Raw genomic sequence first — 23,143 nt, 5'->3', positions numbered from 1 at the left:
GGATGGTGTTCCTTGGGCTGGAGCTCAAAGACCATGTGACCGCGCCGTCGTGAAGGGGCGAACGTGCAGTGGCAACCCGGGTGCGGGACCGAGGGGTGGCCAGACCTGTCGGCCTGGGCTCTAGTGGGGCAGGGGCTTTGACTGGAAGGTTGAGGACGGACGGGGTGGCGGGGGGGGGTGGTTGGCAAACAAGAAACATGCAAACTTGGCCTTAGGGCCACGCGGGATCGCGAGTTGAGTTTTCCTCGGGTTCCGGTTACAGACGCTAGGAGACGCCTGTAGCGGCAACCTGGGTAACCAGGCTTTCGCCTGGCAAGAGCGGCCACCTGGCCAGGCCCCGCCCCAGGACCCACGATTTCCATAGCCAACGGGCGCCGCGCGAGGTCTCTGGCCGCGGATCCCGCGCGTTTGCCTATCCCCAGGGCAACGGCGCGCGCAGGCTCCGCGAGCGCGCGCGGTCGCGCGGCCAGCCCGAGCCGGCGGGACGCAAGGCACGTCGCGCCCAAGCGCCGCCACGTCCGACGGTCTGCGTCAGCGCGAGGGCGGCGAACATGGCGTCGTCTGCCGCCGGCCTCGGCGGCGGTGCGGGCCCGGGGCCCGAGGCTGGGGATTTCCTGGCACGCTACCGCCAGGTGTCCAGCAAGCTGAAGAAGCGGTTCCTGCGGAAGCCGAACGTGGCGGAGGCGGGCGAGCAGTTTGGCCAGTTGGGCCGCGAGCTGCGTGCCCAGGAGTGCCTGCCCTACGCGGCCTGGTGCCAGCTGGCGGTGGCGCGCTGCCAGCAGGCGCTCTTCCACGGGCCTGGGGAGGCGCTGGCGCTGACCGAGGCCGCCCGACTCTTCCTGCGGCAGGAGCGCGACGCGCGCCAGCGACTCGTCTGCCCGGCAGCCTACGGGGAGCCGCTGCAAGCCGCGGCCAGCGCTCTGGGCGCCGCCGTGCGCCTGCACCTCGAGTTGGGCCAGCCGGCCGCCGCCGCCGCCGTCTGCCTCGAGCTGGCCGCCGCCCTGCGCGACCTGGGCCAGCCGGCCGCCGCCGCCGGCCACTTCCAGCGCGCCGCGCAGCTGCAGCTCCCGCAGCTGCCCCTGGCCGCGCTGCAGTCTCTTGGCGACGCCGCCTCCTGCCAGCTGCTGGCGCGCGACTACAACGGTGCCCTGGCGGTCTTCACGCGCATGCAGCGCCTGGCGCGGGAGTACGGCAGCCACCCGGTGCAGCCACCGCCGCCCCTGCCGCTGCCGCCGCCGCCGCCGCCGCCGCCGCCGCCGCCGCCGCCAGGGCAGCAGGTGGGCCCCGGCGCGGCCCCGGCCCTGCCCGCCGCGCTGCTTCCTCCGAGCGCGGGCTCTGCGCCCGGCGCGCCCTCTCCCGCCGCGCTGGGAGCCTTCTCGGATGTGTTGGTCCGCTGCGAGGTGTCCCGCGTGTTGCTGCTGCTACTCCTGCAGCCGCCGCCCGCCAAGCTCCTGCCGGAGCATGCCCACACCCTGGAGAAGTACTCCTGGGAGGCTTTCGACAGCCACGGGCAGGAGAGCAGTGGCCAGCTTCCCGAGGAGCTGTTCCTGCTGCTCCAGTCCTTGGTCATGGCTACCCACGAAAAGGACACCGAAGCTGTCAAGTCGCTGCAAGTGGAGATGTGGCCGCTGTTGAGTGCTGAGCAGAACCACCTCCTTCACCTCGTTCTGCAAGAAACCGTCTCCCCCTCGGGACAGGGAATCTGATGAATCACCTTAACTAAGTGACTTTTTGCTTGTGGCACAACTTCGTGCATCTCCCCTGGCGTTTGGGGCGGAGAGGGGCGGGCGGCCGAATAAAAGACATGAATCCTGGCAGTTCTACCTTTGTTTATCTTATTCCTCTTGCCTCCATAGGAACTTAGTTGACTGGAAGTTACCTGTATCCCAAAAACTTACTTCCATGACGGTGGGAGGGAAACAACGACAACGTGATAGAATCAGTGGAGGACGTGGCTCTCTTCCCCAAAACTGCCCACATACAAGTAAGAACCCCCTTACCTCTTCTTCCACCTGCCCCCCCCGGCCCCCCACCTCTTTGTTGCAAAGTGAGGATTTGATTTTGCACAGCTCTATACTTAAGCTACATGATTTTTATCCTGATCTGATTTCTTAGCGTAGATCAATGTCTATCCATGTGACCACCCAAGTTCTCCTTTGTTTCATCCGCCCCATACATACTCGTGGGAATGATTTGATTACATACACCATTGTGGCTACAGCCCTAAGTCCATAATAAAGCCATTCTGATGCCCCATAACTTGTGGTTTAGCTTTCCTTCCATCTATAACATGGGAACAGCTTCTCTACATACCAGGAAGCAGAAAGTAGAAGAACAGATGGTTGTCTTTCAGGTCCACGATGTATTCATTCATTTGAAATTGACAGTGAGCCCAGTACTCGGGCTGTGCCACGCAATGAAGCTACAGAGATCCTTTGCGATGTGGACCTTACTCAGCGGCAATGCAAATGTGTCCGGTGCAAGGGAGGGGGGCGTGTTCTAATGCAAATGTGTCTGATGTGCCTTGGGATTCACAGTTCTGGGTCTAGGTTCTATTCTGAGAGGTATGCCTCGTCCGCGTGACAACTTTTATCTGTAGTAGGGAGCTCTCTGCAACTCTTATTTAACTCAAATATGTAAAATCGGCATGGTTCTCTGGTATTGTGCGGTCATTTATATGCTAGACGGTGTCTTTGTTCCCCAAGAGCAGGAAAGCATCCCATTTCAAAATATTACAGTTACAAGGCTTTTTGGTCCAAATGTTACGTGCAAACCTTACAAACTGGGCGTTTTTAAATTCGATTTTATTCTCTTTACAGTTAGGGTTAGGGTTAGTATGCATCCTCTAGGCTGAAGTTGTATACAGTACTAATCTTTTTAGGGTGAGATTTAAGGACACGGTTCGGCAGTAGGTTTCTGTTTTGCCTTTTGTGTGTGGCGGGGGGGGCAGGGAGGGGGATATGTGGAGGGTTGTCACCATGAGTTAAGTGCCTCAAAATGGGTGGGATTTTTAGGGTCATCTTTACTACCTCTATTTCAACAATGTGGAAGCAGTAGGTAAGGGAATACAAGAGAGGCCCATCTGAGACAGAATCAGCCACCATTCCTGTGCTCTCACTTGGCTGCCTGGAAGGGTCTTTTCAGAGCCCTAAAAGCCTAGTCTAACTTATTGAAAAAGTGGGTAAGGTGTATCCTTCTTTGTGCTTTTGCTTTTCCTGGTACACTCCTCTCAACCTGAACTGTAAGCCTGGACACTGTCTTACTGTCTTAGGACAAGAATGCTTAGGAGTGATGGAATGTGACTGGTGATAGTACTTGGGTTTGGGTTTAAGGAAAAGCTAGGCCTCTGGTCTAACTCCTTGCTGTGGGGACATAAAGGGGAGGGATTACCAGAAAGCCTGGTGTTGGGTATATGAGCAGCATTAGAGTTCTCCAGAGAAACAAAATGAACAGAATCTATGTATATGTGTATGTATACTTATATATATGTATGTATGTTTATATCTACAAATAGATTGATTTTAAGTTATTGGTTCACATGATTGTGGAGACTTGAAAAGCCCCAAATCTGCAGGATAGGTCAGCAGTCTGGAGACGCAGAAAAGAGGTGCAGTAGAAGTACAAAGGCAGTTTGCAGGCTTAATGGCTGAATTCCCTCTTCCAAGGGGGTCAGCCTTTTTCTATTAAGGCTTTTCATTGATTGGATGAGACCCATCGACATATAGGGGGGAGGGGTAATTCACTTTACTCAAAGTCCACTGATTAAATGTCAATCTGAACTACAAAATACCCTCACAGAAACGTTAACAGTAATGTATGACCAAATGTCTGGGCACAATGGCCTATCCAAGTTGACACAAAATTAACCATCGCAAGTACACCCTTTATCAACTTGGCACCCAGACCCATCTCCTTTATACATTCTTAAATTACTAATAAAGATAGTAACAAGGTTCTACTTAGACCTAACATGGTGCAACTATCCTGGGTACAACCAAAAACACAATAACCCTTTGCCCGGTAGAAGATGCACAGTCCTTGAGTAATATTTACTCTTCTCCTTGACATACTGAAACTTAAATATTATGATGTAAAGTTAAGAATACTTAAATACTATGATATAAATTCAGTATACCTTATATGATGGGAGGATAAGAAAGGGAAGAAAACATATTTTATGCACACAAACTCAAACATAACAAATGAAGGAAAAACTCATGTCAATTACAATCCCTATTTCTGTAACTGATCACATGGTCATAGCTGGTATTCATAATACTGCACAATTACACTAATATGAGGTATCTAAAATAGTCATATTCATAGAATCAGTGCAATGGTAGTTGCCAGGGCCTTGAGGGGAGGGCAAAATGGAGAGTCACTGATCAATGTGCATAAAGTTTCAGATAAGCAAGATTAATAAGTTCTAGAGATCTGACATATAATGTTGTACCTGTAGTCTACAATAATGTATACTAAAAAATGTATTAAGAGAATAGATCTCATTTTAAGTGTTATCAAACTAGAATAAAATTTTAAAAAGTGATGCTCTTCAAATAAAAACACAGAAAGATCAAAAGTAAAAGGATGTATAAATATATATCGTAAAAACATAGGAAAGCTGGAATGGTTATTTAGATATTAGAAAAATTATACTCATGTTGGAGATTGTAGCATCACTCTCTTAGAAAATTGAAATGTGCTCAACATCTTTCATCATTAGTTAATTGCAAATTAAAACCACAATGAGGTATCACTCTGTATCGAATGGCTAAAACTAACCAACTGACAACATCAAATGTTAGCAAGAATATGGAACAGCTGGGACCCTCACACATAGTGGGAGTATAAAATGGTACAAACACTTTGGAAAACAGTTAAGTGGTTTCTTATAAAGCTAGATATACACCTAACCTATTACCTAACACTTCCACTTTCAGGAATTATCCATGGGAAGTGAAAGCATATTTGTATAGAAAATCTTGAACATAAACATTTATAGTAGCTATTTTCATAATAAAAAACTAAAAACAGGCCAGATATCCATCAACAGTTGAATGTATAAATAAAGTGTAGTTTATCAATACAGCTAAATAACACTAAATGACGAAGAGGAATGGATCATTGATACGTGCAAAAATATGGATGAATCTCAAAAGAGGCTTCACTGAAAGTACTTGCATGTCTGATTCCATTTATTTAAGTTCTAGAACAGGCAAAACTAATACGTGGTGAGAAAAAATAAGATCAGTGGTTGCCTATAGGAAATGAGGATGAGGCTAATTGGGAAGGGGACTGAAGGAACTTTTGATTTAGTAGTTCAAATCCTTAGTATTTACCCCAGGGAAATGAAAATTTATGTTTATACAAACCCTATCCGTAAATGTTTATAGCAGTTTATTCAAAATTTCCAAAACCTGGAAACCAAAATGTTCTACAATATGGAAATGATTAAACAAAATGTGGTATATCCATATAATGGAATAATACTTGCCAATAAAACATAACTATTGATACATTCTCGATGAACAATCTAGATAAACTTCAAAAAGCAATATGTTGAGTGATAGTCAGTTTCAAAGGTGACATCCTGGATGAATGTATTTACAAGATGTTCTGGGAAAGGCAGTTCTACAGAGATGGAGAACAGAGCAGTGGTTGTCAGGATTAGGTCTGAGGAAAGGGTTTGACTAATCCTGAGAGTTTACTCCAAAATACTGCTGCTTCAGCTTTCATTTGGTGTGGAAAAGCAACATGCAACAAGCAGGGGCCTTGAGCAGACACTAGCCTACCCTCAAGTGCATGCCTTAGATGACAACCAGCTGAGGCACAAGTAGGTGTAAGCACCTGATATGACTTTCCCAATCACCCTGGTGTTAAACAGTCGCTTCTGCCTCCCAGCTCCTCCCTCTGTGGATCCCTTAGATAGGACTCCCACAGACCTTACCAAAACACCACTCTTTTTTGTTTGTTTTGAATTGGTCAATCCAGCCCTGGCCCGGAAACCCCAGAAATATTTCACCCATGAACCTTAGTAAAGGCATGTACTTCAGGTCCTGCTGCCCCCTCTCTGCATGTGCCGTGCCTTGACTTCCCCATGTGGCCCTCCAAACATGCTGTGTACCTCTTCCAGGAGCTATGAGTAATACACCTCTCTGTTTCCCTTTCCCTTTCAATCTTTGTTGAACCTTGGCTCACTATCGGACACCCTTACCCCAGGCTCTTCTTAACAAGTGTTAATTTAACAAAAATGACAACAACTAAAAAGGGGCAGGAGTATCATACCAGAGACTTTTCTAGGTTGATGGAGCTGTTCCAAGTCCTGAATCTGGTGGTGGATACACATACCTATACAAGTGTTAAATTCATAGAACTGGGCTCCAAAAAGGTTGATTTTATTGTATAACATAAAAAATAAAAAACATAAAAGAAATAATAGTTCCATGGACTGCATACAGTACCACCTGCCCCCCCCCCCGGCCCCCCACGTCTTTGTTGCAAAGTGAGGATTTGATTTTGCACAGCTCTATACTTAAGCTACATGATTTTTATCCTGATCTGATTTCTTAGCGTAGATCAATGTCTATCCATGTGACCACCCAAGTTCTCCTTTGTTTCATCCGCCCCATACATATTCGTGGGAATGATTTGATTACATACACCATTGTGGCTACAGCCCTAAGTCCATAATAAAGCCATTCTGATGCCCCATAACTTGTGGTTTAGCTTTCCTTCCATCTATAACATGGGAACAGCTTCTCTACATACCAGGAAGCAGAAAGTAGAAAAACAGATGGTTGTCTTTCAGGTGCATGATGTATTCATTCATTTGAAATTGACAGTGAGCCCAGTACTCGGCTTACCCAGGTTGCTGCTACAGGCGTCTCCTAGCGTCTGTAACCGGAACCCGAGGAAAACTCAACTCGCGATCCCGCGTGGCCCTAAGGCCAAGTTTGCATGTTTCTTGTTTGCCAACCACCCCCCCCCGCCACCCCGTCCGTCCTCAACCTTCCAGTCAAAGCCCCTGCCCCACTAGAGCCCAGGCCGACAGGTCTGGCCACCCCTCGGTCCCGCACCCGGGTTGCCACTGCACGTTCGCCCCTTCACGACGGCGCGGTCACATGGTCTTTGAGCTCCAGCCCAAGGAACACCATCCTTCCCGGGACCGTCCCGGGCTCTGACTTGCTCAGAGCCAATGCGGGGGGCGGGGGGGGGGGAAGGGGGGTTGTCTTCTGTGCCCCAGCCTCACCCCCCTCCCCACCGCAGCCAGCCTCTCCCACCCGGGGCCACCCCCTGCACAGTCCCCGAGAGAAACGGCTCTTCTCTGTCCTCCGCCCCGCAGCCAGACACCGCCTCCGACCCCTCCCCGCACCGCAACGCAGCCAGCCTCTCCCACCCAGGGCCACCCCCTGCACTGTCCCCGAGAGAAACTCTGTCCTCCCCGACTCCGACCCCTCTCTGCACGGCAGCCAGACGCCGCCACCACCCGCGACCCCCCCCCCCGGTCCCTCCAGGGAGAGGGACGTCCCCCAACGACGTCCCACACAAAGCGACTGAAGCACACACATGGGGTTCTTTCTTTCGTTCGTTTTTATTGCTTCGACACGTGGGTTCCTTGCCCCACTTTTCTGGACTGTCCAGGACTTTGCCCAAGGCACCAGCCAGGCCGGGGCTGCCCGGGCGGTGAGCAGGCCTGACTGGCCGGCCGAGGCCCGAGAACCCGGGTCACGTTGGGCAGCTAGTCCCAGTCCGGGGCCACCTGGGAGATGGTCGTCGTCCCGAGGAAGCCGCTGAGCAGCGCGTTGTTGTGGATGGCCATGTCCACGAGCTCCGGGGTGATGCGGCTCCTGCCGCTGTTCTGGGCCTCGTTGCCTGCCAGCTCCAGGACCATGGCCGTCAGGTACTGGATGACGGCCGCTAGGAAGACCGGTGCGGACGAGCCCAGGCGCCGGGCGTAGTGGCCCTCTCTCAGGAGACGCTCCACGAGGCTCACGGAGAACGACAGCTCGGCTCGGGCAGTGCGGGAGCGGGTCCGCCTCCGGCCACTGGACGACGCTCGACGGCTCCTTTTCCCCGGCATGCTGGGCCTTGACTGCGCTTTCTCCGACGGGCCTAGCTCGGCGGTGCGGTGCGGTGCGGTGCGGTGTGGTGCGGTGCGGTGCGGTGCGCCAGCTGGGCCCAACTTCTCCAACCAGCGGGTACTCGGGCCCCGACGCCGCCGTCTCCTAGCGACTACGGACCGACCCCTTTCATTGGTCCGGGGACACACTTCGTGACACGTAGATCCGGTGAGGTCACTGCTTTCCCATCGGCCCCTGCTGGGAGCCTGGGCCTGCCGAGAACCGGCACCGGCAGGAACCTGCTCACCGCCCCCCCCCCCCCCGCAACCTCTCTTTGAGGGGAATGCTCACTTTCCGCCCCACGGGGACATTGTACAGAAAAGAAAAACAAAAAAACAAAAAACAGACGTGGAGGGTCCGGTGGTACCAAGCAGACACTCGAGGTGTCGGGCGACCAACACGACTCTCTAGTTCCAAAACGTGGGCACCACTCCCAAAAAGAGACCCCTGTACCTGTCAGGTAGTCACTCCCCCCCCTCCCCCCCGCCCCACAGCACCTCCGTCCCTCCCCACCTCCCCCGTAGCCCCCAGGCAACCCCTCATGTGCTTCCGGTCCACAGAGGTTTGCCTCTTCGGGAGACTTACCTAGAGATGGGATCGTAAGACCAATCGGTGGCTTTTGGGGTCGGGCTGCTTTCACTTAGCACCCGTGTTTTCATGAGGGTTCCTCCACCTGGTAGCCTGAATCAGCACTTCGTGTCTTTTGATGGATGGCCGAATAATATCCCACGGCATGGATAGACCACGTGTTGTGCATCCCGTGCGTCAGTGGACAGGCCTTGCGGTGCTTTCCACCTTCACCTTGGGGCAGATGGGAAGGAAGAGCGCTGCGGTGGACGTTCCCGTACAGGGATCTGTTGGAGCACCCTTTCCAATGCCTTCGGGTATAGATCTAGGAGTGGGATTGCGGGGTCCTTCCTATGGTCATTCTATGTGTAACTTACTGAGGAGCTGCCCAACGGATTCCCACGGCAGCTGTACCACTTTCCAATCCCAGTAGCACTGTGCGAGGGTCCCAGTTCTTCCACACCCTCGCCCAAATTTGTCATTTTCCACTTGTTTTGTTTCTCTTGTGCCTAGAAGAGGCCAGCCTACTGGGTGTGAAGTGCTATCTCATGGCGACTTTTTCTTTTTCTTAGAGAGGGAGACGGGGGGAGGGGGAGAGGGAGATGGGGGGGCGGGGGGGGAGAGAGAGAGAGAGAGAGAGAATCTTAAGCAGGCTCCATGCCCGGTGCAGAACCCACTGTGGAGCCTGACGTGGGGCTGGATCTCACAACCCTGAGATCACGCATGACCTGAGCCGAGGTCCAGAGTCCAAACGTTCAACCGACTCAGCCACCCAGGCGCCCCTCCTGGTGGTTTTGATTTGCATGTCCCTAATGGCTAACGATGTTGAGCAGCTTTTCGTGTGCCTCTTGGCCATGTGTACATGCGCTTCGGAGGAATGTCTGCTCAAGTCCTTGGTCCGTTCTTTAACTGGGTCGTTCACCTCTTTGTTGTTGAGTTCCAAGCATTCTTTATGCATTCTGAAAAATACGCCCGTATCACATATATGATTTGCAAATGCTTCCCCCATCCTGGGGAGGGGGAGGTTGGCCTTTCACTTTCTACACAGGTCCTCCTCCTCCTCCTCCTCCTTCCTCTTCTCCTCCCTTTTTTTTTTGTCGCTTTACTTTGGCTGCCATATTTAAGGAACCGTTGCATAATCAAATCCCCCAGGATTTACATCTATGGTTTGTTCCAAGGGTTTCATAGTTTCCTTGCTTACATTTAGGATTGCGATCCAGTTTTGGAGTTCATTTTCAGACACGGTTTCAGACTGGACTCCACATTCTTTGTCTGTGGATATTCAGTTTTCCCAGCACCATTCCTTGAAGAGATTGCTCATTCCTACATTGAATGGCCTGACCGCCCTTGTTCAATATCAGCTATTCATAAATCTGTGAATTTATTTCTGACTCTAAATTCCAAAACATTGACCTACATGTCGACCGTTATGCCACCATTATGCCGTTTTGGGGATTGCTTGGAAATTGGGATGTGTGGGTCCTCCAACTTTGTTCTTCTTTTTCCGGATTGTTTTGGCTGTCTGTGTCCCTTGCAGTTCCACATGCATTTAGGATTGGCTTTAACATTTCTGCAAAACAAGTCACTGAGATTTTGATAGGGGTTGTATTGAATCTCTATATTGCCTTGGGGATTATGACCATCTTAACAATATTAAATGTTCAATTTACTGAAACAGGATGACTTTCCATTTATTTAGGTCCTCTTTAATTTCTTTCAGCAATGTTCTCCTTTCAGCAAATACAACTCTTGCACATCTTTTGTTAAATTTATTCCTCATTGTTTTATTCCTTTGGATGATACTGTAAAAGAAATTCTTTTCTTTTTTTTTTTGGTAAATTTTTATTTAAATTCCAGTTAGTTAACATACAGTGTAACATTAGTTTCAGGTATAGAATTTAGTGATTCAATACCTACATACAACACCTGGTGCTCATCACAAGTGCCCTCCTTAATTCCCATCACCTATTTAACCCATCCCTCCACCCACCTCCCCTCTGGTAACCATCAGTTTGTTTTTTATAGTTAAGAGTCTGTTTCTTCAGTTTCCTCTCTTTTTTCCACTCTATGTTCATTTGTTTTGCATCTTAAATTCCACATTTGAGTGAAATCATATGGTATTTGTCTTTCTCTGACTTATTTCACTTAGCATAAAACTCTCTAGCTCCATCCAATGTCATTGCAAATGGTAAGATTTTATTATTTTTTATGGCTTAGTAATATTCCATTGTATTTATATACACCATATCTCTTTAATCCATTCATCAATACATGGACATTTGGGCACTTTCCATAATTTGGATATTGTAAATAATGTTGCTGTAAATATTGGGGTGCATTTATTCCTTCAGGTCAGTCTTTTTGTATTCTTTGGGTAAATACCTAGTAGTGCAATTGCTGGGTCACAGGGTAGTTCTATTTGTAAATTTTGAGGACACTCCATACTGTTTTCCAGAGTGGCTGCACCAGTTTGCATTCCCATCAACAGTACAAGAGGTTTTCCCTTTCTCCACATCCTCACCAATATCTGAAGTTTCCTGTGTTGTTAATTTTAGCTATTCTGACAGGTGTGAGGTGATATCTCATTATAGTTTTGATTTGTATTTCCCTTATGATGAGTGATGTTGAGCATCTTTTCATGTGTTTGTTAGCCATTTGTATGTCTTCTTTGGAAAAATGTCTATTCATGTCTTCTATTTCTTAACTGGATTATTTGTTTTTTGGGTGTTGAGTTATGTAAGATCTTTATATATTTTTGGATATTAACACTTTATAGGCTATATCATTGCAAATCTCTCCTCCCATTCTGTAGGTTGCCTCTTAGTTTTGTTAATTGTTTCCTTCACTGTGCAGAAACTTTTTATTTTGATTAGTCCCAATAATTTATTTTTGCTTTTATTTCCCTTGCCTCAGGAGACATATCTGGGAAAAAGTTGCTATGGCTGATGTCAGAGAGTTTACTGCCTGTGCTTTCTTCTAGGATTTTTATGGTTTCAGGTCTCACATTTAGGTCTTTCATCCACTTTGAATTTATTTTTGTGTATGGTGTAAGAAAGTGGTCCAGTTTCATTCTTTTGCATGTTGTTGTCCAGTTTTCCCAACACCATTTGTTGAAGAGATTGTCTTTTCCCCATTGGATATTTTTTCCTGCTTTGTCAAAGATTAATTGACCATATAGTTGTGGGTTTATTTCTGGCTTTTCTATTCAGTTCCATTGATCTGTCTATTTTTGTGCCAGCAGTACAGCTATGTCATTTAACTTGAAGTCTGGAATTGTGATGCCTCCAGCTTTTCTTTTCTTTTAAACGGTTGCTTTGGCTATTCAGGCTCTTTTGTGGTTCCATACAGATTTTAGTATTGTTTGTTCTAGCTCTGTGAAAAACGCTGTTGGTATTTTGAGAGGGATTGCATTAAATGTGTAGATTGCTTTGGGTAATATATATTTTTAACAATATCTGTTCTTCCAATCCATGAGCATGGAATGTTTTTCCATTTCTTTGTGTCATCTTCAATTTTTTAATAAGTCTTTTATAGTTTTCAGAGTACAGATCTCTTACCTCTTTGGTTAGGTTTTTTCCTAGGCATCTTATGGTTTTTGGTACAATTATAAATGGGATTGACTCCTTGATTTCTCTTTCTGCTGCTTCATTATTGGTGTATAGAAATGTGACAGGTGCCTGGGTGGCTCAGATGGTTAAGTGTCTGCCTTCGGCTCAGGTCATGATCCCAGAGTCCTGGGATTGAGCCCCACATCGGGCTCCCTGTTTCTCGGGAGCCTGCTTCTCCCTCTGCCTCTCTGTCTGTCTCTCATGAATAAATAAATAAAATCTTAAAAAAAAAAAAGAAATGCAACAGATTTCTTTATGTTGTTTTTGTATCCTGTGACTTTACTGAATTTGCATGCCAGTTCTAGCAATTTTTGGGTTGAGTATTTCAGGTTTTCTATATAGAGTATCATGTCATCTGAAAAGAGTGAAAGTTTGACTTCCTTGCCGACTTGGATGCCTTTTCTTTCTTTTTGTTGTCCGATTGCTGTGGCTAGGTCTTTCAGTACTATGTTAAATAACAATGGTGAGAGTGGATATCCCTGCCTTGTTCCTGACCATAGAGGAAAAGCTCTCAGTTTTTCCCCCCTGACGATATTTGCTGTGGTTGTTTCATATATGGCCTCTATTATGAGGAGGTATGTTCCTTTTAAACCTACTTAGTTGAGGGTTTTTATCATGAATGGATGTTGTACTTTGTCAAATACTTTTTCTGCATCTACTGAAAGGATCATATGGTTCTTAGCCTTTCTTTTTTTCATGTGGTATATCACATTGATTGGTGAATCCTGAACTACTTTTGTAGCCCAGGAATAAATCCCACTTGATCGTGGTGGATGATTCTTTTAATGCATTTAATGTACTCCATTTTTTTAGTATTTTATTGAGAATTTTTGCATCATGTTCATCTGGGATATTGACCCATAGTTCCCTTTTATAGTGGAGTCTTATCTGGTTTTGGTGTCAGGGTAATGCTGGCCTCATAGAATGAATTTGGAAGTTTCCCTTCCATTTCTATTTTTTGGAATAGTTGGAGAAGAATAGGTATTAACTCCTCTTTAAGTGTTTGGTAGAATTCCCCTGTGTAGCCATCTGGCCCTGGACTTTTCTTTGTTGGGAGATTTCTTATTACTGATTCATTTTCTTTGGTGGTTATGAGTCTGTTCAAGTTTTTCTATTTCTTCCTGTTTCAGTTTTGCTAGTTAATATGTTTCTAGGAATTTATCCATTTCTTCCAAATTGTCCAATTTGTTGGCATGCAATTTTTCATAATACTCTCTTATAATTGTATTCTTGTGGTGTTGGGTTACTTTTTCTCATCTCTCATTTGTGATTTTATTTATTTGGGTCCTTTCTCTTTTCTTTTTGATAATTCTGGCTAGGGGATTATCAATTTTATTAATTTTTTCAAAGAGCCAGCTCCTGGCTTCATTGATTTTTTCTATTGCTTTTTTAGTTTCTATATCATTTATTTCTTCTCTAATCTTTATTATTTCCCATCTACTGGCTTTAGGCTTGGTTTGTGTTCTTTTTCTAGCTCCTTTAGGTATATGGTTAGGTTATCTCAAAAATTTCTTGCTTCTTAAGGTAGGCCTGTATTGCTATATACTTCCCTCCAAGGACCACTTTTGCTGCATCCCAAATATTTTGGCCGTTGTGTTTTCATTATCATTTATTTCCATGTATTTTTAAATTTCTTCTTTTATTTTCTGGTTGACCTATTCATTTCTTAGTAGCATACTGTTTAACCTGCATGAATTTGTGGTTTTATCCAAATTTTTTCTTGTGGGTGACTTTAAATTTCATAGTGTTATGGTCAGAAAATATGCTTGGTATGATCTCAGGTCTTTTTGTATTCATTGATGCCTGGTTTATGACCCAGTATGTGATCTATTCTGAAGAATGTCCCATGTGCACTTGAAAAGAATATTCTGCTGCTTTAGGATGGAATGTTCCTAATATATCTGTGAAGTTCATCTGGTCCAGTGTGTCATTCAAAGCTATTTTTCCTTATTGATTTTCTGCTTAGATGATCTGTCCATTGCTGTAAGTGGGATGTTAAAGCCCCCATTATTGTTGTATTATTATCAGTGAGTTCCTTTAGGTTTGTTATTGTTTTATATATTTGGGTGCTTCCAAATTGGGTGTATAAATATTTACAATTGTTAGATCTTCTTGTTGGATTGTCCCCTTTATTATGATATAGTGCCCTTCCTTATCTCTTGTTATAGTCTTTGGTTTAAAGTGCAGTTTGTCTGATATAAGTACTGCCACTCTGGCTTTCTTTTGACCTCCATTTGCATGATAAATATTTCTCCACCACCCTCACTTTCAATCTACAGATGTCTCTCAGTCTAAAATGAGTCTCTTGGTAGCAGCATATAGATGGGTCTTGTTTTTTTTTAATCCATTCTGACACCCTATGTCTTTTGATTGGAGCATTTAGTCTATGTCTTTTGATTGTAGCATTTAGTCCATAGGTCTTCTAGGGGAGGGTCTCAAGGCAAATTTGACCAAGAAGGGCAGTAGCAGCAGAGCACAGGGGTGTGGGACCTGGTGTAAGCAGGTTAGGATATGAGGTTATCATATTTTGATAGATATGTATTTAGTGCCATTTTATTACTTGTTTTTCATTGTTTCTGGAGATTTTCTCTGATCCTTTCTTGTCTTTGTCACTTTTGGTCTCTCTCCTTTCCACTCAAAGAGTTCCCTATATATTTCTTGCAGGACTGGTTTAGTGGTCACAAACTCCTTTAGTTTTTGTTTGTCTGGGAAACTCTTAATTTCTCCTTCTATTCTGAATGATAGCCTTCCTGGATAGGGCTTCCTGGCTGCAGATTTTTCCCACTCAGTACGTTGAATATACATGCCACTCCCTCTTGGCTTGCCATGTTTCTGTTGAGAAATCCCCAGCTAGCCTTATGGGTTTTCCCTTATAAGTGAAGTATGTCTTTTGTCTTGCTGCTTTTAAAATTTTTTATCACTAGATTTTCCAAATTTAACTACAATATGCCTTGGTATTGGCCTGCTTTTGTTGATTTTGATCAAAATTCTCTGTGCTTCATGGATCTGGATGTCTGTTTCCTTCCCCAGATCAGGGAAATTTTCAGCTATTATTTCCTCAAATAAATGTTCTGTCCCTTTTTCTTTCCTTCTTGGGGATCTCCTATAATATGCATGTTATTGTTTGATGGAATCGCTGAGTTCCCTAATTCTACTCTTGTGTTCCATGATTCTTTTTTCAGCTTCATTATTTTATCTTCCATATCACTTACTCATTCCTCTGCTTCTTCCATCCTTGTGTTTTTTGCATCAAGTGTATTTCAAATCTTAGTTATTGCATTTTTCATTTCTGATTGTTTTTTAACTCTTTTATCTCTGTTGAAAGGGTCTCCCTGAAGTCTTCTATTCTTTTCTTAAGCCCAGCAAGTATTCTTATGATTGTTGCTTTAAATTCTCCATCAAGCATGTTATCTTTGTTTCACTTAGATCTCTGGTATGACCTTATCTTGTTTTTTCACTTGGGATGAATTCCTCTGTCCTGGGATTTTTTTTTTCTAAGTCTCTGTCTTCTTCTCTGTGTTAGATAAGCCTGTTATGTTTCCTCCTCCTGAGAGTAATGGTTTTATGAAGAAAAGGTCATATAGTGTCCAGGGCCTGGCACCTCAGGGAATGTCTCTGGTGTGTGCTGCATGCATTCTGCTGTGTTTTGGCTGCTCTATACTTAAGGCCAGTTGTCTGCAGAGTTTCCCTTTGCCTGCAGTGGGCAGTGTTTGGACCCTGACCAGAATGTGGTGAGTTTTAACTAGGTGTGCTCTGGTCTGCTTGTTAAATGAGACCTGATACCACTTCCACTAGAACTGAAGCCTTGCAGAACTCTCTGGTAAGGAGACATGGTGTGGGTGGGAGTTTCTGCTGGTCTTTTGGGGAAGGGGCCACCGGGCTGGGACTGAGGCAAACTTGACCAAGAAGGGCAGTAGCAGCAGAGCACAGGGGTGTGGGACCTGGTGTAAGCAGGTTAGGCAGCCAGTGTTGGCACTGGGCTATTTACTAAAGGTGGTTCTGTGTTTATGCTGAGGGGTGAGGGAAGGCAATGGCACCAGCCAGCTCCTTTGTCCCCAGAAAGGGGTCTCTGTGCCCACTGCTCTCAGGGATGCACCCCAAGAAGAGTGAATAATCCCCACCATCACCCACCATGTGAACCAGGTGTTTTTCAGATTGCTGTTTCCATACTGTCTGCCTCTGGGTTGTTTGCCTGCCTTCTCTCCAGAAACATCACTGTGCCCTCTGGGCTCTAGCCCAGCGTAGCCTGCTGACTTTTAAATCTCCAGGTTTTGGGGACATGGTGTGGGAAGGGCCTGCACTGGTCTTCTAGGGGAGGGTCTCACCATGCTGGGACTGAGCAGGTTTGACTGAGAAGGGTAGTTGTGCCAGAATGCAGGGGTGTGAGACCTGGAGCAAGCAGGCTAGGCAACCAGTGCTGGGGCCAAACTGCCCTCTGCAGGTGGCTCTGCATTTATGCTGAGGGGTGGGGGAGGGAAATGGCACCAGCTGGCTCCTTTGTCCCCAGAAATGTGTCTCAATGAATGCTACCTCTCAGGGACCAGGGACACTCTCCAAGAAGAGCAAATATCCCCCCCCCACCGTGTGCCCCAGGCATTCCTCAGATGGCTGTTTCAATGCCATCTGCCCCTGGGTTGTTTGCCTGCCTTCTCTTCAGGAGTAGGGTAGTGCCCTCAAGGTTCTATCCCAGCAAAGCCCACCAACCTTTAAAACTCCAGTCTTTAAACCCTGCTGGTTGGAAGAACTCACAAAAATCAGCCCCTCTACTTTTCCTAGCCAATGGCTTTGGGGGAAGTGTTCTCCTTGTGTGCTGCTCTCTCTCTTGCCTTTCTCCGCAACCACAGCTCCCTTTCCTTTGCAGCTCCTGTGATCTATTTCTCCTCCAAATCACATCTCCACACTTTCTACCTTCTTTGATGTAGTGTCTTCTCTCCCTTTAATTGTGTAGTTTATTCTCTCAGTCTTCAGGTTAATTTCTGGGGCATTTAGAATGATTTGATATCTAGTTGTGTTTGAGGGATGAGAGAAGCCTAGGGTCCTCTTGCTATGCTGCCATCTTAGCTCTCCCCTGTATTTCTAATAATAAATATTCTCAACTGGATGGGTCTCCTCCTCCTCCTGTCTCCCTCACAATAGCAAACAAAGAGACTCACCATAGAGTATTTCAGCTGGGTTCTTTCTGGGGACCCTTTATTGTCAATATCCTCAGATATTTTTCTCTTGAGTTGGTCAAATGGCTCACAGAAGAACCTTTCAGCTGCAAGAATTTTAGAGTCTGAGGTGGAGAAGGATGGGGATTTACAGCTTTCAGGATGCATATCTCTAATTAACTCTTCTGTTTTTAAGATGAGATTCCAGCCTTTGGCTCCTAGTCCAGAGTCCTCTGCATTTCAGGGACTAACACTCCAGATTTCTGTCAGGGCAGGGAAGGGCCAGATCCTCAGTTTAGTCAGGTATCAAATGCAGGAGGGGGTTTGGAAATTCTTAAACAGTTTTTAAACAAACCTCATTATTTTGGTGCCCACTACCCACCTCCACTTCCAGAGTTACATATTTCAGCCTTTGAAGATTCTTGTGGGGTGGGGTGGAAAGGGGGGTAAAAAATGAGGTTGGTTTTTGGTTTCTCCCACTAAGGGTTTAAGATTCTTTGTGACCTTTCTGGGTCTGCTAAGTCAATTACTATTCATCCATCTGCTTTTCAGCATTCAAAATTTAGTTGTTGCCTCCTTTCCTGCCCTTCCAATCATTTTAAATATCATTTTATAGTAGTTTCACTGGGGTTTTGGGAGATGGTGAAGTTACATGTGTAAGTATGTGTTCTACCTTAACTATACATCACGGCAGGCATAGGTATCTTCCTACCTGCCTCATTCATCCTATCACCTTTGTTATTAAGCCACTCTCCCTAAACTACTCCAGACTCTTCTTGTCTCATCAAGCTCTCTGATCCATCCTCTGACCTCTCTCTCTGATCCATTCACCCTTTCAGCTCTCAGCTCCTGCATCACCTACTCAAACCAACTTCCTATCTATAAACCCTCAGGTTGTGCTTGAATGCTCTGCCAATATGTGTACATTTCATGACCTGTCTACTCTCTCTTACCCCTAGCATTTCCACATACTTCTCCAAGTCTGACTCTCATTGCTTTTCTCCTTCCCTCTAAGTAGAATGCTGATTTCTGTCAAACACACAGACTCACCTTGTTCCCTCTTATTTGCTCAAATAACATTGGTGACAAAAATAAACCACTACTGAGTATTTATTGTGTGCTGCTCACTGTGGTACACACTTTCTGCACAAGACCTCATTTCATTCTTCATCACAGCTTTAGCAGGTAGATGACATTTATAAGCCTTATTTTGCAGATGAAGAAAAAGAGGCCCAAGGAACGAAAGTGACTTCTCCAAATTCACCAGGCTAGTCAGAGGCAAAGATGGAATTCAAGCCCAGTTTTGTCCAAGTCCATGATCTTTCTATGACACTACATTGACTCAGTCAAGGCATCAGAGAGGGATCTAGAAAGCAGAAGGTAAGAGGATACTGAGTACCTGAACTGGAGGGAGTGGCCATCATTAATGGGACAAAGGATAGACCATAGAGAAAGGTGTGGCTAGAAGAGAAAAACCTTCACTGACTTCATAGGTTCACATAGCATTGACCCTGTGATCTTTACTTATGCACAGGATAAATTACCATGCTTATCTACCCATAAAAAGTAGGTTAGAACACCACTATGAAACTATATGATACACACCAACATGGCTTAAGATGATTTTCACAATTGTAAAAGATGCCTGATGATTTTTTCCAGAAAGGAAGCTTGGATTCCATTAATCAAGCTAAGACTTTATACTCTGAGTGGTCCAAAAGTATTCTTAGCAAGATGGAAGACAAAAGCCAGGCCCACTGCTTAAAGCCAAAGAGTAGGATAAACTACCCACAAACCCACCAACCCCTGAATGTAGATCTGACAACAACAGAAAAGAACAAAAAAAGAACTACAACCATATCTGCCAGGGTCTTTGGCTCTGGTGAGTTGTAGGCCTAAGGAGGCAAGGACACTGACATGGCCTGACTTCACGACTAAGCCACCAGCTGGCTGTGTGAGTGGATCTCTAATATGCCCAAGAGCTTCCTGGGGCAGTGATATGAATATGTCCTATAACATGGTTTTGATCCTAACAACTGACATATTTTGCAAGAGTGTGGAAAGAAGGAAAGATGCTGAATGGATTGATTTCTTTCTGTCATTCTATCATCAAGTTTCTACCTTTGGAAGAAGTAGAATTAGAGAATGTGAATAACACTTTGTTTTTTAAAAAAGTAGGGGGTTTGGTGGATATTTATAAACTGTTTGCAAAACATGTAGATATTCTCATGGTTCTTTTAGGATTTTATTGGAAGGAACTTAAGAGTGCAGATGATGATTACTATCTATGAATGGTTAGCTAGACTGTAAATATTGTTGGAATAAGGACAAGGGGGAAGGCATTAACATTTATTTTGGAATATGGCATATTAATTAAAAGCACTGTCTCTGTGGCCAGATTTTCGAAATTCTAATCCAAACTCTGACACTTATTTAGCCATGGGACCTTGGCTAAACCATTTAATCTCTCATTACCTCTATTTCTTCATTTATAACACAGGGGTAGGGTTGTGTGGGGATTAAAAGCAGTTATAACAGTGTCTGGCACATGGAAAGCACCATGAAAGTTAGTTATTGTTATTGGTTATCATTATGTGCTGCAAACATCTTATTTAATAATCACAAATTTGCTAGAAGAACCTGTGGGGTAGGTATTTTCCTTACTCTGCTCATATGAGAAAACTTAAGCTATGAGGTCAAACAAAATTACAGTGACAGAACCTTTAGATGTTGCCCTGTCCAAGGCCTCCATTTTAAAATGAAGAAGAAACTCTAGCTCAAAATAGGGCCTAGAGCTTAGCAACAAGGCTCTTCCCTTCAGTGGTTCTCAAACTTTGGCAGGCACCATAATCCCCTGGAGGGCTTGCTAAAACACAAACTGCTGGCTTCCACCCCCACAGTTTCTGATTTAGTAGGTCTGGTGTGGGGCCTGAGAATTTTCATTTCTAACAAGTGCTCAAATGATGCTGCAGCTGCCGGTCTCCTTTGGGAACCAGCACAACACACCACAGTTCATACATCTTTTTTCCTTTTCATCATAGACTACACAGGTTGTGATTCACAAGCACTTGGACAGAAATAAGAACCGCTGATGAACACTAAAGAAAAAGACATTGCTAGCAGGAAGAAGGTAGGGAGACCAATAGTCCTGGTTTATGTGGGACTCCCCAGTTTTAACACTAAGTTCTGCAGCCCAGGAAACCCCTCAGTCCTGAACACACTTGAATGGTTTGTCACTCTAGATGAAGGTAGACAAAATTCAGTGCTGGTTAACTGCCAAACACAAAAGGACATCCTTATAGAGAACATGGTAATATCTGGTAAATTTGTTTGAAAAGGATTCATTATTTTATTCTTATTCCAACAAATTTGTATTATGAAAAAACTATGTTAGGTGTTGTGCTCCTGACCCTACTGAGCCCATCCCACCTTAGCAAAAGGTAAAAGTAACTCCACAACACTGAGCTTGGTAGACGTGGACCCATGCTTATACATTCAGGGACACCAGACAGAGATGTAAAAAAAGAAACATTTTACAAAGAAAGTTTTCAATGCACCATGATCAGCACTCAAATAATTCCCTTCCCTCTTTCTTCCTCTTGAAGGGAGTACATTATAGAAAAGTATGGATTGAAAATTTAGGAAAATGAGGGTGAAATAATTAATGAATCAAGGTCCCAGGAGAAACAGAAGGTAAAGGAAGTCCTTCGGTGAGGGAGAAGATTGATCTGTATCCTTATCTCTCCAGGACCCTGAATATGTCCATTGCTTGTTATAAATCAATGCTGACCACAGTTAAAATGTAATTTTCAAGGCTAAGTTAAGCAAAATTTCAAAAAGGATAAATATCCTGAGGAAGACTAATGGTGACATATTTTAGGAGTACCTAACAATAGGGAGAAGAGATTGCATGTTAAAATGTTACTTCTGTTCTGATTGCTAATGGGTATGTTCTTTAGGACCTAGGCTTCATTATCAATCCTTTGAACCAAGGACAAGAAATTTCATGAAGACCCCTAAAGATTCCTAAATAGTACAATAAAATGCAGAAATATTTTGAGAACATATTTTAGAGCACTGGATGAGTCAATAAGATAATGCATAAACTACTAAACGTGAACTAGGGACTCTTTGTGAACATCAGATTAGACTCTATTCTCTGTCAGAGTACTGAGTTTGTGACTTCTATCCCCACTAATGATGCCTTTTTTTCCCTCTTCTGCACATCCTAGCCTGGATTCTCTTTCATCATTCTACAGTGGTCAATGCAGTTATTGTACAGCTTCACTTTCAATGAAATAAGCCTCATACCCATCTCTCTGTCTCTCCATCCATATATAAAGGGAGCCACTAAAAAATAAAAGAAACAAGGCGTTATACTTAACCGAGGCAAATCTTAGCAATTAACATGTATAATATTTTAAGAAAAGAAAAAAAAAAGATCAGCAGAAATGGAGGAAACAGATTGCATCCTAAATTCCATCAAAAGCAAAAATGCAAGGTTGGATAGTAATTTCCAGTTCTTTGGAGGCACATCATCTGTCATGATGAGTTCACTGAACAGTCTTACAGACTAACCCTCTGTACTCTCTTGTGGTATATGTGTATATATATGAATTATCATATGGAACCTCAGAAGTCTCTAAAAACTTTCTGCAACTATCCCTCACACAATTATTGAATGGATGGATCTGTTCCACAGGAGCTATTGTGGCTTCCTAGTTTAATTCTTCAAGAGATGTCTTGGATGGAGATAACCCTTCTTGTAAGATAAAACAATGTTTATATTCAGTTACTACCTTATCACTGAGCTTGTGCTATCAAGCAATTTCTACAATATCTGTAGTTCTAGGACACTGTAGATATAAATCTATGGCTTCAGCTGAACTCTTTAATCCACAGGTCTATGTAAAGGACTGTCTTACGGTATCCTCCAGCCCACTGGTTCTTAAAGAGTGGTCTGAAAACACCTGGAGGGATTCTTGAGCCCCTTTCAGTGGGCCTGTGGGTTAAATAATATTTTTTATAATGACACTAAGATGATATTTACCTTTTTCATTCTTATCTCACAAATGTACAGAGGGCTCTTCCAAAAGCTATATGGCATGTGATGATGCCATCTCTCTGATACTGAGGGATGTGTGATTTTGTGTTCTTGAATTTTAAACATTTCTCAGTCTTAATATCTATTACAGTTAGTATCAATAGATATAACCCACATCCAAGAACACTTTGGGGTCCTCAATGACTTTTAAGAGTGCTAAGGTGTCTTAAGACTAAACATTTTGCAAACTGCTGCTTTACAAAGACTTTGTTCCTAAAATGCATTTCTTTCTAACTGATCTAGTTGCAATTTATGTTTTGTGTGATGAGATAAAGAGACAATTTGAAGTAGGTTTTGATACAATATTACTTTGCTGATATGAAATTCTGGTAGCCAGGGTGCCAGGTGTGTCCATAATCCTAATGCTGTCAATTTTAAGCCTGAAGCCCCAAGAGACGAGCAGTGTTTAATACATCATCCCTTGTTAAATAGCAGCCACAGAGTTGGCGGTAGCCAGTAAACGATTCCCTGCCATGTAGGACACGCCAGTTGTCTATAAATAGGACCTGTGAATGGGCAAAAAGAGAGAAAAAAAAACACCATCAGAACAAAAGCAGACCAAAGGAATTCTAAATCAGAAGAGACCACTTAAAA

The 23,143-nt window shown here is 44.6% G+C and overlaps 3 protein-coding genes across 4 annotated transcripts in view; 1 reads left to right on the top strand and 2 right to left on the bottom strand.

Moving 5' to 3' along the window:
* The first annotated feature begins 423 nt into the window (after positions 1-423).
* Positions 424-6,686, top strand: LOC113931448 (40-kDa huntingtin-associated protein). Its single transcript, XM_035725823.1, has 3 exons — positions 424-1,723; positions 1,857-1,984; positions 2,354-6,686. The coding sequence occupies exon 1, from the start codon at positions 552-554 to the stop codon at positions 1,704-1,706; it is 1,155 nt and encodes a 384-aa protein (XP_035581716.1). The 5' UTR covers positions 424-551; the 3' UTR covers positions 1,707-1,723; positions 1,857-1,984; positions 2,354-6,686.
* A 752-nt stretch (positions 6,687-7,438) lies between these two features.
* LOC113930876 (histone H2A-Bbd type 2/3-like) lies at positions 7,439-9,289 on the bottom strand. The gene is made up of 2 exons (XM_027608456.2): positions 8,706-9,289; positions 7,439-8,225 (listed from the first exon to the last, which is right to left on the bottom strand). Exons 1-2 carry the CDS (start codon positions 8,777-8,779, stop codon positions 7,739-7,741), a joined length of 561 nt encoding a protein of 186 aa, XP_027464257.1. The 5' UTR covers positions 8,780-9,289; the 3' UTR covers positions 7,439-7,738.
* TMLHE (trimethyllysine hydroxylase, epsilon) overlaps positions 8,390-23,143 on the bottom strand; it is a 143,870-nt gene continuing 129,116 nt past the window's right edge. The window contains exons 8-10 of one of the 2 annotated variants that reach the window (XR_004819832.1): positions 22,859-23,055; positions 21,757-21,795; positions 8,390-8,921 (exon numbers count right to left, since the gene is read on the bottom strand). Coding sequence is in view for 1 of the 2 variants with exons in the window: in XM_027608875.2 (XP_027464676.1) it covers positions 22,924-23,055 (132 nt within the window). In the remaining variant the exon portion in view is untranslated. Of the gene's footprint in view, positions 8,922-21,756; positions 21,796-22,575; positions 23,056-23,143 lie in introns of those variants that run through there. The other variant, XM_027608875.2, reaches the window with a different exon arrangement.

This window comes from Zalophus californianus, chromosome X (assembly GCF_009762305.2).
Source record: "Zalophus californianus isolate mZalCal1 chromosome X, mZalCal1.pri.v2, whole genome shotgun sequence".
NCBI lineage: Eukaryota > Metazoa > Chordata > Mammalia > Carnivora > Otariidae > Zalophus > Zalophus californianus.
Note: the sequence above shows the minus strand (reverse complement) of the source record. Positions and strands in the feature narration are given on the sequence as shown.

Bases quoted from the DNA above. Each gene is read 5' to 3' on its own strand.
- LOC113931448 (XM_035725823.1), top strand. From the start codon at position 552: ATGGCGTCGTCTGCCGCCGGCCTCGGCGGCGGTGCGGGCCCGGGGCCC.
- LOC113930876 (XM_027608456.2), bottom strand. From the start codon at position 8,779: ATGAAAACACGGGTGCTAAGTGAAAGCAGCCCGACCCCAAAAGCCACC. The intron at 8,226-8,705 runs GTAAGTCTCCCG...CGTAGTCGCTAG, and splicing joins TCTTACGATCCCATCTCTAG to GAGACGGCGGCGTCGGGGCC.